Raw genomic sequence first — 14,210 nt, forward strand, 5'->3', positions numbered from 1 at the left:
TTCATTACAGACTGCGCTGTGAAAAAGTATTTGTTCCTTTATGGTAGGCCACAGCGGGGGGCTTCAGCTCTTTAGAAAACATGCAATGTCAGATGAAGGGAACCCATAGAACATTTCCAAACTACTACTTAATATATTTACATTATAAAGTTAAAGAGGACCTGTGTGAAAAGGTAATTGCCCCCTTAGTTACCCCCTCAACCCGCTGACTGAACGCAGCCGTCCACATCTTCTCTACCCAGAAGAACACTTGGCCTCAAATCAAAGGAAACGTCAAGACCATCAGGAAAGAGCGGCACAGCCATTTCTAAGGTCCTGCAGTGAGAGCCGTTGTCTCTAAATGGAGAAATTTTGGAAATAAACTGGCCTGCCAAAATGGCACATCCCCGAAGAACATCCAAAAACTGCAGGAAACTGGAGCCTCAGCTAAGGGCAGCAATCAAGACTCCATGATAAGAGAGATGGAGAAAACTGGGACTCATGGGACAGCAGGAAGGACCTCACTTATCCAAGAAGAGACCCCAGGATGATCCCCAAGACTCTTGGAATAACGACAGACGAGTCCAAAGTTGAACTCTTTGGACGGCACACAGTAACAACATCGATAACCCCCAACGTGGGGGTGCTGGAGTGACGCGGCTCCGATGCTTTAAAGACTTGACGCTTTTGATGGAGCCATGAAAGGAACACAGCCAGCCCTGTTAACCCTAAACTTCCCACATGCTGACCCTCACGATGACAGTGACGTTGTCACTATGAGGATTTTTGGGCCTCGGTCAAAGGAAATTCCAGAACAGATGATGAAGAAAGGTTGAGAGTTTCTAAGCTATTTGTAAGGCTTCAGGGCTGAAGTGCACCACCATGAGAGCCATTCTCTCGACATTAGCAGAGTGAGAAATCTTACTAGGAAATGGCAGCCTGCCAAAATGGCCCCAAGTGCCCAGCAATGACTCATTCGACAAGACCTAGAGGATCACAGAAGAACATCCAAAGAACCGCAGCCCTCTACAACTTCAGTGTCCAGGAATCCATGATAAGAAAGACACTGAGGAGAAGAGGAATCATGGGAGAGGAGCAAACAGGAAAGCTCTGCTATCCAAGAGCAACATCTGTCCTGACCTCACGCTGAAGATTCATGGGGTTATGCGGCAGGACGAAGAGCCAAAACGCAAAAGCGAGTCAGCCTACAGGTGAAAGACGCAGAAGACCTGCAGTGGCCGAATCAAAGAACCCAACAGAGAGGACCCGAAATGAGCAGGTGGCACTTTCAAACCCACCAATGTGTCCAAGTCTAGGAGTGGCCTAAAAGAGAGATGTACAAGACTGACGAGAAACACGTCCTCTACACTGAGCTCCGCAGGGCCGGGTGCACAGCCCACTCCTCTACTCCCTCTTCACCTGTGACTGCATCCCTTTATTTGGCTCCAACTCCATCATAAAGTTAGTAGACGACACCACGGTAATAGGACTGATTAGTGACGACGACGAGTCGGCCTACAGAGAGGAGGACCTTCAACACCTGACAACAGATAGATAGATAGATAGATAGATAGATAGATAGATAGATAGATAGATAGATAGATAGATAGATAGATAGATAGATAGATAGATACTTTATTAATCCCAAGGGGAAATTCACATGGTGTGCTGACAACAAACTCGCCCTCAACACCACGAAGACCAAGGAGCTCATTGTGGATTAGAGGAAAACTACAGGCAGCAGACAGAAACGGGGCCGAGGCGGAGTGCATTTCCAGCCTCAAATTCCTGGGTGTCCCCATCTCTGAGGACCTTTCCTGGACAATAAACACTTCCAATCTGGTTAAAAAGGCGCCACAGCAACTTTACTTTCTACTGCCGGTCTCCCCAGATCCGCACCACTGCTGAGAGCAGACTGACAAACCATGTGATGGTGTGGAGTGGCGACTGCTCCGTAGCTCAGAGGAAGGCCCTGCAACGGGTGCTGAAAGCTACCCAGCACATCACTGGCATCCCACTGCCGACTATCGCTTACGGTGTCTGAGACGGGCTCTCAGCTAAGTGGACGGGACTGGTGAGCTCTGGTGGGCTGGATGGCCTGCTCTCCTCCAGACTGTTCTACTCTGTGGTCTAATGAAGCTGACGAGCCACCACACGTCTATTAAGGCTCCATTTTCTGAACTCCATCACTGACACGCCGCTGTCATATTCTATTATCCCGGTTATTTTTGGATGTGACTCATTGTTACAAAAATATTTACTAAGCAAAAAAAAATGTGATAAGTGATTCTTTACTGAAGTAAATGAAAAAAAATGAAACTTCAGCCCAGTAAGCGCCGAATGTGCCCAAGTGTTACGACAGGCTGACATTCTCTCATTTATTTATGTGTTTTCACTTCAGTTTTTTTGTTTAATGCTTTATATACACTTTGGAAAGGTCAACTTCAATAATAAAAGAATTTTCCACCAACTTCAAATTTTAGAATTTCAATTCTTCGGAAAGGATGCATGAAAAGTGAAAACGATTTAACTTAAGTCTTTATAAAACAGCAGAAAACAAACCAATTGGACATAAAATAAATGAAAACAAAGAAGTGTACTCTGAAATTCAGTGCTGGCTCATCACTAACGAGAGGAGCACAGAAGCGCTGGTCTGGCCTTCTGTACCCCTGAAACCACGCAAATAGAAGACAGAACCCCCCAGATGTGGGTCTCCCGCCCTACAAGGGCATGAAAATCACAACCTCAACTACCAGAAATGGGGGCCAAGAGGCCTGACAGAGCAAACAAATGACACCCAATGAAAGAAATGCGCAGAACACTGACTTCCGTCACACAAAGCGGATTTCGCTGTCCAAAGACTCGGATCTGCTCGTCGCTCGGACGATAAAAGCCGTAAAGGACAAATCCATCCAGCCATCTTCAAAAGCACCGTCACTGGGCAGCTGGAGAGTTTTCCCAGCAAGCAACAGTCACAAGTCCAGAACAAGCCAAGGATGGGGCGACAGGCCATTGTGGGTTTGGGGGAGGGGGTTCTGAGTCCACACACACACAGGCCAATGTCTACAGAAATTACAAAGAATTCCAAACACCCCCTGATAACAAAGCCAAAGACCACCAGCTTACCTTCAGCAGGTAGGTGGGAATGTTACTGAAATCCACAGGCAGCTTCAGCAGGAAACGAGCCGAGAACTCTCCGGTCTGAAAGAGAAGAGAAAAGCAAATAATAAAAAATGGATGACATTTTGGTTTGGTCAGTGTCTGAACAATCAGAGCCCCCCATCGGTCAAGAGGGTCTGAAAGGGAGATGAGCAAAGCTACACCTTCAGGTGTCCCCGATGACCCATCACTCAGCTTCTAATAGTGGGGTACGCCAGCCTTACCGGTCACAGCTACTGATCTCATCGGCGGACCTTGTGAATTTACACGACTGGACGTCGCTGGGCACATTGCATTACATGGCCAGTCAGTAACAAGCTGCCCGATGAGGCCGATGGCACACAAAGTGTTCACAGGAACGGCGAGCTCATCAGACAAGCGAGCTTCTCTTGATTTATTTATTCATAGAGCACTTGTCAAACAAAAAGGAATAAAAAAGAATAATAAAAATAAAGAACTATTACAATATTTCACGTGAAGTTGTATGAAAAAAAATGACCAAGCTGTCACACCTAAAAACACAAATGAATACGGCGGAAGTCCGAAGCTTCCATCCACTTAGGGTGAACTGAATGTTGGGGTCTGCAGATGGCCGCGTTAAGCTCGTGGCTCAGATTTCACCGCATCTTCCATCAAGCGCACCCGGCGTCTAAAAGGCCGAACTCGGACCACGTCATGAAACCCCTTAATCACAGACAATTCAAAAACCTGCCGAGGACCCTCCCAGTGATCTGTCAAGAGGTGGCAGGCTTACTGTGAATATCTGAACCCAGGTAGAGAAGAATAAGGACCATCCTGAGCTAGAAGACCCCAAGTTGGTTTTAGATACGGGGGTATGGGCGAACCTGCGCGGTGTTTTTTACGTTTGTCTGCAAACTCCGACTCTTCAACAGGGAGAGCCCCCACATATCCTACCTTGTTAAAGGCCTCAAGAGAGAACTGCAGGTTGTGCACCACTGGATGAAAATCTGCAGCAGAGTTACGAGGGCAGATTCTGCAACCTGAAGCTAAAAAAACGGCCACCAATCACACTCTTCATCAACTGCTGAATCCGACTCCTTGAAAGCCCCTGTAGCTGCAGATAAAGCAGCGTCCCAGTTGGGGAGGACTGAACTTTGTGAAGATGACAGAATGAAATGTGTCCTGAGAGAAGGAGCCACAGAGTTTTGGATGGATGTCCCAATGTCAAGCCAGCTGCATTGAAGTTTCCCTCCACGTAGAGTGAATTCTTTCAAACTCTCACAAACTGCACATTTGACATCTCGTTTAAGACGTCTGTCTGCTCTGCGCAGGGCTGAAGTCGTTTTTGTCACCGATGCTCACAGGCCTCACCGTATTTCACTTTTTATTGTCCAGATCACAATGCCAGTGGGTCACTTTGCTCATATTTGGTCGCATTGGTTTCATTTGAGCCCAACGTTTCGCTCACCATCCACAAGTTTCTTACAGTAAGATGCTGGAATTATGGCCCACTGTTGTAGACAGAACTGGTGTAACTGGGACGGCTTCATAGGCTTCCTTTGCTTGATAAGTCCAGTCAGACTGAGGTCAGGACTCTGTGACGGCCACTCCAACACCCTGACCTTGTTGTCCACTTTGCCACAACTTTGTCGAGGTCTGTTTGAGGTCCTTGTCCATTTGAAGACCCATCTGTGACTGAGCTTCACCCTCCTCTGGCGGCGCGGGTCCTCATAATCCCGATCCCCGCTCTGCCAGACTGCTCGGGGTCGGTTGTCCTCTCGTCATACTTCACGCCCACGCAGTTGTCTCTTGCATCCCTGGAGAGGATGCCCCCTCGATTGTGCTCAGCACAATCAGTGGGTACGATCCGTCCCTAGAGTGCCGATCCATCGTGGGACCCCTGACCGAGATGACTTCTCTCTTTCTCTAGCCGGCTGGCCCGTCCTCTTTCTCTGCCCCAATGCCACACTCTCGTTCTGCAAGCCTCTCTCTCTCTTTTTCGTTCTTTCCATCTCCTGTGCCAGCCCATAGTTATACGTCTCAATCACGCAGCGCAGGAAGCCAATGAAGCAAATGAGAACGGTTGCACCTTCACATGCAGGGACGCCTCGCTCCAATTACCTCATCAACTCCACGTGGTTGTGCCAGCGTGCCCACGCAGACTGACATGGCCAAACGCATTATTTATTAAAAACTGGCCATTTGTTCGGAGTCGTGGACCCGCAGTATCACACTTCCTCACTGAGCTCTTGAGATGTTGCTGCAGTGTCTCTCTGTCATTTTTCTTCCTCGTGATGCCACCTGTTTTGTGAAGTGCACCAATCCCTCCTGCAGTAAAGCCCCCCACAACATCACGCTCTCATCCTCATGTTCTTTGGCTTTCAAGCCTCATCCCGATTCCTCCACACAGAACGATGGTCATTCTGGCCACACAGTTCCATCTTGGATTCATCAGACCATAGCTCAGATCTTCATTCCCTCCGTGTCATTGCAGACTGCAGCCTGGCTTTTTGACGGCAGCTTTAGAGCAGTGGGCTTCTTCCTCGCTGAGTAGCCTTTCAGGCGACGTCGGACTCGTTTTACTGTGGATATCGAGACTTGTCTGCCTGTGTCCTCCAGCGTCTTCACAGCTCCTCTGCTGTTGTTCTGAGACTGAGTTGCACTTTTCTTGCCAAAATCCGTTCTTCTCTAGGAGACACAATGTGTCTTCTTCCTGAGCGCTATGATGGCTCGGTGGTCCCATGGTGTTTATACTTGAGTGTTATTGTTCAGAGAGATGAACGTGGAATCTTCAGGTGTTTAGAAATTGTCCCCAAGGATGAACAGATCTGTGGAGGTCCACCATTTTGTTTCGGAGGTGTTGGTTGATTTGTTTTGATTTTCCCAACACGTCAATCAAGGAGGTCGTGAGTTTGATGGCTGGCATGTTGACTCCAGTGAGGCTAACTGACTACCAGAAGTTAATTTTCAAACTGCCTAAAGACTTGACATCATTTTCTGTGTATGTGAGTGTCTGTAAACTTGAGACCCACTGGCATTGTGATCTGGTCAATAAAAAGTGAAACACTCTGAGGTCTGTGAACATCGGTGGGCTGCACAGAGCAGACGTCCTAAATGATACGCCAACTTTACAGTTTGTGAGGATAAAATCTGTGGAGGGCTTAGAAGGTGAGTTTGAAAGAATTCACCCTAAGTGGATGGAAACGTCTGACTTCAACTGCAGATACAGACGTACATTCTCTTCTGCTTGTCCAAAACACACTCGTTCCTTCACGGGAGCGGACCACCGACTGCCCCTGACTTATTCAGATTATGTAAAATGAAGGCTGTGACTGAAAATGTGACATGGCCTCCAGGGCACTGAAAAGAAAACAATGGAGTAGGCCAAGAAAAGCCTAAAAGGGAAGGCTGCGGCAGAATCAAGAAGGGTCATCTTAAAGATGTAAGGAGCCAAAGGACCAGAACCTAAGGACCTTTCTCCTGCTCCCACTGCATGAATCGACCATCAGGGTCTGTCGTCCTCCTCCTGTCCACCCACTTATCAACTCCATGGCTCAAAAACTGTCTGACAACACTTGAGGTGGTCCGTCTCAGCCTCGCATTAGTTTATGGGGTCATAAATCAAGACTTTCATTAGATATCCAAGGAATGACATCGGCGGACCTTCTTGACAACAGCTGAGATGATTTGTGCTGCCGTCACCAGTGGTCACTCCAAAAATGAATTTTATTTATTGATTTATTTGCTGTTTGAGAAACAAAACACCTCGCCTCGCAGTAAGGAGAACACGGGTTCATGTCCCGGGCCAGCCCTGCGTGTAGTTTGAGTAGACAGAAAGGCGCTACAGTGGGGAGAATAAGGACTGAGTGTGTCAACATGTTTCTCAGTCAATGTATTTCTAATGGGGCTATCGACATGAAATTTTCACCAGACGTCGGTACCAACCCAAGTAATCCACACATCCAAAGAAATCCAAACAATTAAGTCCATAAATGAAGTTATTATAGTGCCAGTGACACCGTGCACCATTACAAATCAGCAGGTGATGGAGCTGTGAGGCTGACTTAGTGAATTATTCTGTGCATAAATGGCACTCCCACCGCAGGGGACTTCACTCATCTACCAAACGTACAAAAATACAAAAAAACTGAAGAAGAGGAGAAAACTTGGCCTGCACTGATAACTTTGGCCGCGTGACACTGAGCTCAACACAATGACACAAAGGCGGCGTGACACGCGTCATTACCCACAAAGCACGGCGTCAGAGACACGATTGTCATGTGTCAGCCAGCTGCCCCCCACATGGAATTCTTGACAATAAAACTTTAAGGCGGCTCATCCTCATGAGTCCAAAAAGTTACAACATCAGAATTCCTTTTACTCCCACCCTGACATTGTGACATCTGCCTACATGGCGGGGCACTGAGGCTGAGGAGCGGCCTGCTGCTGTTTCTGACTCTCACTGGGTTACTTCTGCAGTATTACCACAATCCAGATATGGCGTCCATCCTAACCCCACGCTTGCTACTCCTGACAGCCACAATCATTTTATTTCTTCCTCTTCTCAGTGTCGACGTTAATGCAATGGTGGGCCACGTGTCCATCTCATCGGACACCTCACATGTTCATCCTCATCGGGTACAACCTGATATTTTATGTCCTTCACTGTAATGAGCGTCTTTGTGGAAACGACTACAAGGTCATCTCAGGGTCCTTATTGTACAAGTCCAGTGAAATACTTACATGTGGTCATCGACATGTGACATGTCTCCACTATCCAGGGGCATCATCAGTGAGTGGAGCAACCTGAGCTGCAAGTGTCTGTCTAATGTAACCTGAAAATATGAGAAGCACAGCGCCTTTCAAGATCTATCTATCATATAGTACCACCCACATCTATCTATCTATCTATCTATCTATCTATCTATCTATCTATCTATCTATCTATCTATCTATCTATCTATCTATCTATCTATCTATCTATCTATCATATAGCACCTTACACTCTACCTATCATATTCAGTGCGACATCTACATTGTAATTCTGCTTCAAAATTTATAGATACTTTGAGTAAGTCGAGTGTAATTGTGGAAAACCATTCAGATCAGTTAACATCAAATGTAAACGTGGAAAACAATTTAGATGAGCTAACACCACATTATAATGTGACCTTGAGAGATGCTCTGGACACAGTGGCTCCCCTTAAAACAAAAGTGATCAAAGCACATAGAAACTCTCCCTGGTTTAATGAAAACACTCGAGCTCTTAAATTAGAGTGTTGAAAACTGTTGTTCTCCATCTGCGCTCCAAAGCTACATGTCTTCCAAATTGCATGGACAGAGAGTGTTAATAAATATAAAAAAGCCCTCTTTAAAGCTTGCTCAGAATACTATTCTACATTAATAGATAACAATAATAAAAATCCTCAGGCACTGTTTAGAACAGTGGCTAAATTAACAAATGAAAATTCAGATCAACAGTGCAAAATACCAACAGACATTAGCAGTACAGACTTTATGAACTTCTTCAATGAGAAAATTAAAAATATAAGAGCCCAGATCTCTGCATCACAGTACAAACCAAATACTAGCTTAGCAGACCCTGTCTCACATTGCATTCAGCACTTTAGTAATTTTAATCCTGTAACTGAGCAGGAAGTCTTAACTTTAATTTCTAAAATGAAGCCCACTACTTGTTCCCTGATCCAGTGCCAACAAAACTAGTAAAAAGTGCAATGGATGTTCTTGCAGCGCCTATCCTAAACATTATCAGTAGTTCATTATTGCATGGCACAGTACCTGATACACTAAAAGTGTCAGTCATTAAACCATTACTTAAAAAGTCAGACCTAGACCCACACATACTAAATAATTATAGGCCTATTTCAAATTTACCGTTTCTCTCTAAAATACTAGAAAAAGTAGTCGCCAATCAGCTTCAGTCACACCTTACGCATTACAATTTATTTGAGAAATTCCAGTCTGGTTTTCGCACTGGTCATAGTACAGAAACGGCACTAACGCGGGTTGTAAACGACATTCTGATATCCTCTGATGAAGGAAACTCCACTGTAATGATGTTGTTAGACTTAAGCGCAGCGTTTGACACCATCGACCATTCTATTTTACTGCACAGGCTAGAAAATGACGTTGGGCTTACAAGCATCGTGCTCGCTTGGTTTAGTTCTTATTTATCAAATCGATTCCAATATGTACAAAAATGTGCTGACAGGACTCCATCATTATACACAGAAGTTCAATATGGTGTCCTGCAGGGCTCAGTACTGGGACTTTACTGTGTTCACTTTACATGCTTCCACTGGGATCTCTCATTAGGACACATCATGTTAATTTTCACTAGTATGCAGATGACACCCAGTTATACCTTTCATTTAAATCAGATGAAGTTTCTCCAATGCTGTCTTTAATTAGTTGTGTTAGTGAATTAAAGGAGTGGATGGATGAGAACTATGTGTCTTTAAATACAGATAAAACAGAGATGTTAATTGCTGGAGAGAATGACGCTGACCACAACAATATTTTGTCATCATTTAACTCAGTTGGAATCCCAATTAATTTTACTGAATCAGCCCACAATCTAGGAGTTAGCTTTGACTCTAGCATGTCATTTAAAGGGCATATTACAAAGTTATTCAAAACATGTTTCTTCCATCTTAAAAATGTTAGGAAATTAAGGTGCTTTCTAAATAAACAGGATTCTGAGAAATTAATTCCTGCATTTATTTCTAGTAGGATTGACTACTGCAATGCGGTGTTCACTGGATGTTCAAACTGTTCTCTATACAGCCTCCAGTTAATCCAAAATGTGGCTGCAAGAATTATTACAAGAACAAGAAAATACAAACACATAACTCCAGGTCTAGAGTTGTTACACTGGCTCCTGGTTAAGTTTAGGGCTGATTTCAAAATCCTTCTTTTAACATATAAAGCATTAAATGGCCGAGGTCCGGCTTACTTGTCTGAGCTTATCATGACTTACAAACCTGAGCGCACATTAAGATCTCAAGATGCCGGTCTGCTTATGGTTCCAAGGATTAATAAAATAACATTGGGAGGTCGAGCTTTTAGTTACAGGGCCCCTAAACTGTAGAATGGTCTGCCTGTTACTATAAGAGATGCCCCTTCGGTCTCAGCTTTTAAAGACTCACTACTTCAGGTTAGCACACCCTGACTAGAGCTGCTGATTAGCTGTACAGACTGCATCTCTGTTGTCAGTCATTAGCACTAAAACATTAGTAACATGATAGTTAGAATTGGATACTAACCCTCACCTGTTCTGTTTCTCTTCTCGGCACTCAAATGTGGCACTTGGTGCCACAGCCCACCTGCCAAGTTGTTTTGCCTGCCTAAGGTAAAGTCATTCCTGATGGAGGATCGCAGGGATCGTGAGAAAGAGGGGTCCTTTCATTGGATTGGCTGGCCCAACACTGTTTCAGCCGTGGAATGGCCAAATGGGGGAGGCAGCTTGATGGATGAGGTCTCCAGGAGTCTAAAACTATCTAAATCTTATTATGTGATATCATCTACTGTTAAATTCTGCTCCGTACTTCTAAAAATGTTTTATTTATTTTTTATTGAGGATTTGTTCTGTTCTGTGTATTGTATTGTATTGTGTTGTATTGACCACCCCCTTCTTTGTGACACCCACTGCACGCCCAACCTACCTGGACAGGGGTCTCTCTTTGAACTGCCTTTCCTGATGTTTCTTCCATTTTTTCCCTTACAAGGGTCTTTCCTTGTCTTCTTAGAGAGTCAAGGCTGGGGGGCTGTCAAGAGGCAGGGTCTGTTAAAGCCCATTGCGGCACTTCTTGTGTGATTTTGGGCTACGCAAAAATAAACTGTATTGTATTGTATTGTATATCAGTCTATCTATCTATTGATCGCATGGTGCCCTCCATGTCTGCCTACAGTGGATTCATAAAGTCTTCAGACCCCTTCACTTTCTGCACATTTTATTGTGTTGTAGATTTCTTTTTAAATGTGAGTATTTTGCCATTTTTGTCCATCAGTCTACACTCAATAACCCCTAATGACAAAGTGACATGTCCTCAGAAAGGTTTCTAAATTGATTAAAAATCAAAAACCGGAATCTCTAATTTCCTAGACATATTCAGGCCCTTCATTCAGTACTTTGAAGGCCCCTGTGGCAGCACCTCCTGCCTTGAGTCACCTTGGTGAGTCCTGGTGGATTTGGTGCAGTTGATCCCATTCTTCCATTTGATTAGTTGGGATGCGTCTCTCCAAACATGTCTGAAGGAGTTTAGGTCTGGGCCTTGGCCAGGGACACTCACAGACTTGTCCTGAAGCCTCTCCAGTCTGGTCTTGGCCATATGTTTCAGGTCACCGAACCGTCGTGCCAGTCTGAGGTGACGTGCTGTTTGCAGGAGGTTTTCTTCAGGGACCTCTGTGGATTTAGTTGGTCTCCCTGTCCCTGCGCCCCCATATCATGGTGCCGTCGCCACTGCGCTTCACCGTAGGGATGGTAATAGGCAGGTGATGAGCAGTGCTTGGTCTTCTCCAGACATGGTGCATAGACTTCAATTTTTGTGTAGTTAGACCAGGGACTCTTTCACCTCCTGCCCTTGGGTTCATTTAAACAGTCAAGCGTGGCCTCCATCAGACTACTCTGCCATAAACCCCTGATTGATGTTGTGCTGCTAAAATGGTTGTCTTTCCAACAGGCTCTCCCATCTCAGCTCTGGACGCCAGAAGCTCTGTTAGATGTCACCTCCCTGACTGAGGCCCTCCTTCCTTGCTAACTCAGTTTGGCCCTGGTGGTTTCAAACTCCTTTCATGCCCAGAAATGAAACAAAGCACTTGAGAGGAAAGTCCTTGGATATATATGCCGTTACAGAGATGGTGTCACACACCATATGACTTCTGGAAGAACGCCCCCTAGCAACCGTGTTATGGAATGGCAGCGCCCACAAGAAAACCAAAATGAGGACATGGAGGCAAATTCAAAAAATAAAATAAAAAAAGAAGACCTACAAGTCTGAAAACACATTGAGAGTACAAAAGAAAAGTGAGAGTTAAAAACTACAAAGAAACAGAAGAGTTTACTGAGCAGAACAAAAACAAATTAACAAAGAAAAAAAATTAGAAAGAAATCTGACAGGCTCAACATACCCAGCTGTTCTTTTTGCCAGCAAAGACCTCCATGCTTTTGCCGTAGAGAGGGTCATCAAGTAGACTTTGGTACTCGAACAGCAGCCGGGAGCTCTCGCTCAGACGCTCGCACTGGTACAGGTGGTACTGCTGGATCAGCTCCTTGACCACCTGCAGCAGGCTCTCCGCATTGCCAGGGTCCCACTCCACCAGGTGCTGTGGGGAGAGAAGACAAAGTTGAGTGAGCGGACCATCGGTCAGCAACAACAACCGGACCGCCTGAGGATGATCTGCAAATGTGGAGCAGCACACTGGACAAAAGGTGGGGGGGGCGTTCTGGACAATCAGCGGGAAGAAACAAAGGACACCAAATAAAAGGCCTGTAGGCCCATAGACACAAAGGCCTGCCATTGTGGGTGGAGTTCAGGGGGCTGTGCCTGTCCAATCAGACTGCTAGGCTGGTCCATTAATCACTTTTTAAGAAAGAAAAAAAAAATATTTGTATAAAAAGAAATACACAGACACAAATTTTTATATTCATATTACTAACCGAGAATGGTAAACCGGATGTCATGGACGCAGGTACACGGCGATGGGACCATGAAACATACTGCATAGGGGCATACAGCGCGCGTCTCATAAACCGCAAGCGAAGTCGTATCCACCGCAAACGAAGGAGTCATGGCCCAAAAACGAAAGAGCTCAACTGATGTGAATGAGAAATGAAGCAACAACGCGCCCATAGCTAACAACTAACGACACGGCCACACGAAAACGAGGATTCTGCGCTGCAGCCCAGATTCAAACGGAAGAGGCTACGGAGGCCCCACAGGTCCACAAAGATGGTACGGAAGGCGCAGGTGTCACCGCCATATTGTGAGTGGCACTAATGCGGAGTAAGGTTAGGAATAATGTGCTGTTTGGGATTGTACAAACCGCTGAACGCTTTACACCAAATTCAAACACAATACAGCTCAACGATACAAACACGAGCCCACCTGGATAAGATCAGTGACTGCAAGCGCTTACACCGCGCGTCTGAAACTGCGGAAGCAAAGCAGGCACGGGTTCAAAATGAACGAGCTTGACAGACAGATATACAAACACGAGCCCACCTGGATAACATCAATGAACACACACGCCTACAACGCGCGTCTGAAATGCCGCGGGAAAAGCGGGCACGGCTCCAAAATGAACAAGCTTGACTAATGTATTTCAGGATACTCAACGCCGGGGGTAGGCGAGTGAAGCGATATATATATATATATATATATATATATATATATATATACACACACACAGTATATATATTATATACACACACACATATATATATATATATATATATATATATATATATATATAAACATTTAGTGGACTGGAGGGGGCACACCAGCTCCCAAAACTCAACAGAGACAGAAGTGGAGTGGCTGCTGTTCACCACCTGAGACCACAGGTCCGTCATGCCCTCGACCCTCTGCAGTTTGCATACCAGGAGAAGGTGGGAGCGGAGGATGCCATCATCTACATGTTACATCGATCCCTCTGCCACTTGGACAGAGGCAGTGGTGCTGTAAGAATTATGTTTCTAGACTTCTCTAGCACCTTCAACACCATCCAACCTCTGCTCCTTAGGGACAAGCTGACAGAGACGGGAGTAGATTCATACCTGGTGGCATGGATCGTGGACTATCTTACAGACAGACCTCAGTATGTGCGTCTTGGGAACTGCAGGTCTGACATTGTGGTCAGCAACACAGGAGCACCACAGGGGACTGTACTTTCTCTGGTCCTGTTCAGCCTATATACATCGGACTTCCAATGACACTGCAATGGTGGGCTGCATCAGGAGTGGGCAGGAGGAGGAGTATAGGAACCTAATCAAGGACTTTGTTAAATGGTGCGACTCAAACCACATACACCTGAACACCAGCAAAACCAAGGAGCTGGTGGTGGATTTGAGGAGGACCAGACCCCTCATG

The 14,210-nt window shown here is 45.5% G+C and overlaps 1 protein-coding gene across 1 annotated transcript in view; it reads right to left on the reverse strand.

Annotated features, from left to right (window-relative positions):
- babam2 (BRISC and BRCA1 A complex member 2) overlaps nucleotides 1-14,210 on the reverse strand; it is a 287,239-nt gene that overhangs the window by 96,597 nt on the left and 176,432 nt on the right. Inside the window, exons 5-6 of the mRNA XM_028796332.2 lie at nucleotides 12,250-12,444; nucleotides 3,106-3,180 (exon numbers count right to left, since the gene is read on the reverse strand). Coding sequence (XP_028652165.1) covers nucleotides 3,106-3,180; nucleotides 12,250-12,444 — 270 coding nt within the window. The remainder of the gene's footprint in view (nucleotides 1-3,105; nucleotides 3,181-12,249; nucleotides 12,445-14,210) is intronic.

Source organism: Erpetoichthys calabaricus, chromosome 3, assembly GCF_900747795.2.
Source record: "Erpetoichthys calabaricus chromosome 3, fErpCal1.3, whole genome shotgun sequence".
In the NCBI taxonomy this organism is placed as follows: domain Eukaryota; kingdom Metazoa; phylum Chordata; class Cladistia; order Polypteriformes; family Polypteridae; genus Erpetoichthys; species Erpetoichthys calabaricus.